The sequence below is a fragment of the Citrus sinensis genome, chromosome 5 (genome assembly GCF_022201045.2).
Source record: "Citrus sinensis cultivar Valencia sweet orange chromosome 5, DVS_A1.0, whole genome shotgun sequence".
Taxonomy (NCBI): Eukaryota; Viridiplantae; Streptophyta; class Magnoliopsida; order Sapindales; family Rutaceae; genus Citrus; species Citrus sinensis.
Window position 1 is genome coordinate 15,206,994 of NC_068560.1, and position 3,484 is coordinate 15,210,477.

Here is a 3,484-nt window from a genome sequence, read left to right on the forward strand (position 1 = left end):
TAATTTATATTTGCTAAATTTATTATTCAAATTTATAAATAAAAAAATTACTCACTACTGGCCACCGTAAGCCACCACGAACCGCTGCCGGCATTCATATTCTAGTATCTTTTGAGATTAATTTTGGTGTCAATAGAATCTTCATTATTGGATCTATATAACAGAGTGTGTCTCATCAGCAATAAAGTTTCCTATCCCTATAAATTTATAGTCAAAGTTTTGAGAGTTAAAAACTTTGACCATATATCTACGGTGAGCAGAAGTTCCATTTTTTTATATTACATATATGGTTCAATAGTTCCGGTGATAAGGAATTAAGGATTCTATTGGCACCAAACTGAGGTTAAAGGATACTGAAATGACATTGCCGGCGGTGGATTATGGTGGTTAGTGATGGAAAATATTTTTGGCATTCAAATATATTATTTTATAGACTAATAATAAATAAATAAAATATGTTTTAATTTATTAAATAATTTTGTGTTTTAAAAGTCAATAAAACAACTTATAAAGGAGGGGCAAGGGTTTTGATAATGCGGCAAAAGCTACAATAGGCTTTAGTTAATGCTATTCTATGCATTTTATTTCAAACGCCAAACATAGATTTATTTCAACCAATGTTGGGCTCACGAAGCAGTGCTATGCAATGCTGCATACAAAATATATTTTAAGGATGCGTTTGGTACATTGTATTATATTGCATTAGTTGCATTGTATTATGATGTACTGTATGAAGTTGTATTAAGTTATAATGCAATATCATGTTTGGTGCAACATAATCTGTAATATATGTAATAATATTTTATATCCTTATTATTTTAGTATAAGTTTTAAATTTATATTATTCAAATTTATTAATATTTTGTATTTATTATTATTAGTTATACTAAATTGTTAAATAAAAATCATTTTTATATATTAATTACTATAATATAATTAAATAATGAAATATTATATTATATTTTTATAAATTAAAATACAAATAGTAAAATTTCTGACACATTATTACTTTTAACATATGACAAATGCTATGATACATTTACATACATAATCCACAACTACCACACTCCACAACTACCACACAAATTGTGTGGTTGTGGTGGCGTGTGTATGTTTCATGTGTAAGATAGGGACTCCCTTAACATATATGGTTTACATTCAACAACGACTCATGTCACAAAAGTGCGTATATGGTCTAAATTCGTTCTTAATCCTACCAACTACGTGTCCACTAGTCAGTTCATCCTTCAGTGCCTTTCTCGGTTCCAGTATATAGAGCCAGTTTGCATGTTCTATATTCCATGTTCTTTCTCATATCAAACAACAATTATGGCTCTTCACGTTCTCTTCCTCACAATATTCTTCATCTTCCTGTCCTACAAGCTTTACCAAAAGCTCAGACTGAAGCTACCACCAGGGCCACGGCCATGGCCCGTCGTGGGAAACCTCTACCACTTAAAACCTGTCCGATATCGGTTGTTTGCCGAGTGGGCTCAGACTTACGGGCCTATAATGTCCGTTTGGTTCGGTTCCACTTTAAACGTCGTTATTTCGAGCTCGGAGTTGGCCAAGCAAGTTCTTAAAGAAAATGATCAACAATTATCAAATAGGCGCAGAAGTAGAGCAGCTCTTAGGCTTTCTAGAAATGGAAAAGACCTTATTTGGGCTGACTATGGTCCTCATTATGTTAAGGTTAGAAAAGTTTCTACTCTTGAGCTTCTGTCTTCCAAAAAGCTTGAGGCCCTTAGGCCAATTAGGGAAGATGAAGTCACTGCCATGGTTGAATCCATCTTTAGAGACTGCACTAACCCAGGTAGACATATATACTCTCAATAATATACTCTATTTCATAAATGTTTTCTCTTAATTTTTTGCCAAAGCTCTGATATTTGAATATCATGCTATTTACTGTTTATATCCCAGTACTAACACACAAAATAATAACACTATTGACGTTACAATGCCGTCATTTTTGTCATAATAATATTTCATTGGTGGCCAAATATCATTTTCCTTTCTTATTGATATAGCTTTAACCATATAGTTAGTCAACTATTTTTTCATCATTTAGATATAGTGTGGCACAAAATCTTTAAGAGATTAAATGATTGGCACATCCAGCTTATCCAAATTCATTTTGCTTTTATATCAATCTTAAAGTATTAATTCTTGGACCAATTAATTAACCAAATGCTTACAAATGCATATGACTCAGAGAAAAAGGGGCAGAATATGAAACTGAGGGATTACTTGTCAGCAGTATCATTCAACAACATTACAAGACTTGTTCTTGGAAAGCGATTTATGAGCCCAGAAGGTGTACTGAACGAGCAAGGTATTGAGTTCAAGGACATTCTTGGAAATGGAGTCAAGCTCGGGGCTCCTGTAACATTAGCAGAATACACTCCATGGCTAAGATGGATGTTTCCACTAGAGGAAGAGAAATATGTGAAGCACAATGAACGCAGAGATAAGCTTACGAAAACCATAATGGCAGAACATACCCTTGCTCGTCAAAAGGGTGGAGGAGCTGCTAAGCCACACTTCGTTGATGCGTTGCTCAATTTGCAAGAGGAATATGAACTTAGTGATGATACAATTATTGGGCTACTTTGGGTGGGCCATTGATTATTGTTCATTTTAGTCTACAATTTAAATTTGGTTCTCATCCGAATTTATTCCGATCTTTTATTTATTTCTTTTTTTCTGTTATCATTATGTCAAATTTTCTGTCTCATAAATATTATATGTGCAGAACATGATAATAGCAGGCATGGACACCACAACAATAACTGTAGAATGGGCAATGGCAGAGCTCATAAAAAACCCTAGAGTGCAACAAAAAGCTCAGGAAGAACTAGACCAAGTAGTAGGCCCTAATCGCGTCATGACAGAAGCAGACTTTCAAAACCTGCACTATCTCCAGTGCGTGGTCAAAGAATCAATGCGGCTACACCCACCAACGCCTCTAATGCTGCCCCACAAAGCCAACGCCGATGTAAAAATCAGCGGCTACAACGTCCCGAAAGGATCAGTCGTACATGTAAACGTTTGGGCCATAGGCAGAGACCCTGCTGATTGGAAAAACCCGTTGGAATTTAGGCCTGAGAGGTTCTTAGAGGAGGACATTGACATGAAAGGACACGATTATCGATTGTTACCATTTGGTTCGGGGAGAAGAATTTGTCCCGGCATACAACTTGGCATAAATTTAGTGACCTCGATGTTGGGTCATCTTTTGCACCATTTTTGGTGGGCACCGGCTAAAGGAGTGAAGCCTGAGGAAATTGATATGGCCGGGAACCCTGGACAGGTCACGTACATGACCACACCCCTTGAGGTTGTGGCTACCCCGCGGTTGGCTGATCATGGCCTGTACAAACGTGTCCTTGTGGACATGTGATTTAATTAAGTTTGTCGTGTGATAAAATATGGTTCCTTGTTTTTTGGCATTTAATAAACCTGAGCGCCCTTCTTTTCTTCA

General features: G+C 36.0%; 1 protein-coding gene across 1 annotated transcript; it reads left to right on the top strand.

Moving 5' to 3' along the window:
- Nucleotides 1-1,177: 1,177 nt before the first annotated feature.
- Nucleotides 1,178-3,484, top strand: LOC127902134 (cytochrome P450 98A2-like). The gene is made up of 3 exons (XM_052440816.1): nt 1,178-1,813; nt 2,216-2,616; nt 2,756-3,484. Exons 1-3 carry the CDS (start codon nt 1,288-1,290, stop codon nt 3,401-3,403), a joined length of 1,575 nt encoding a protein of 524 aa, XP_052296776.1. The 5' UTR covers nt 1,178-1,287; the 3' UTR covers nt 3,404-3,484.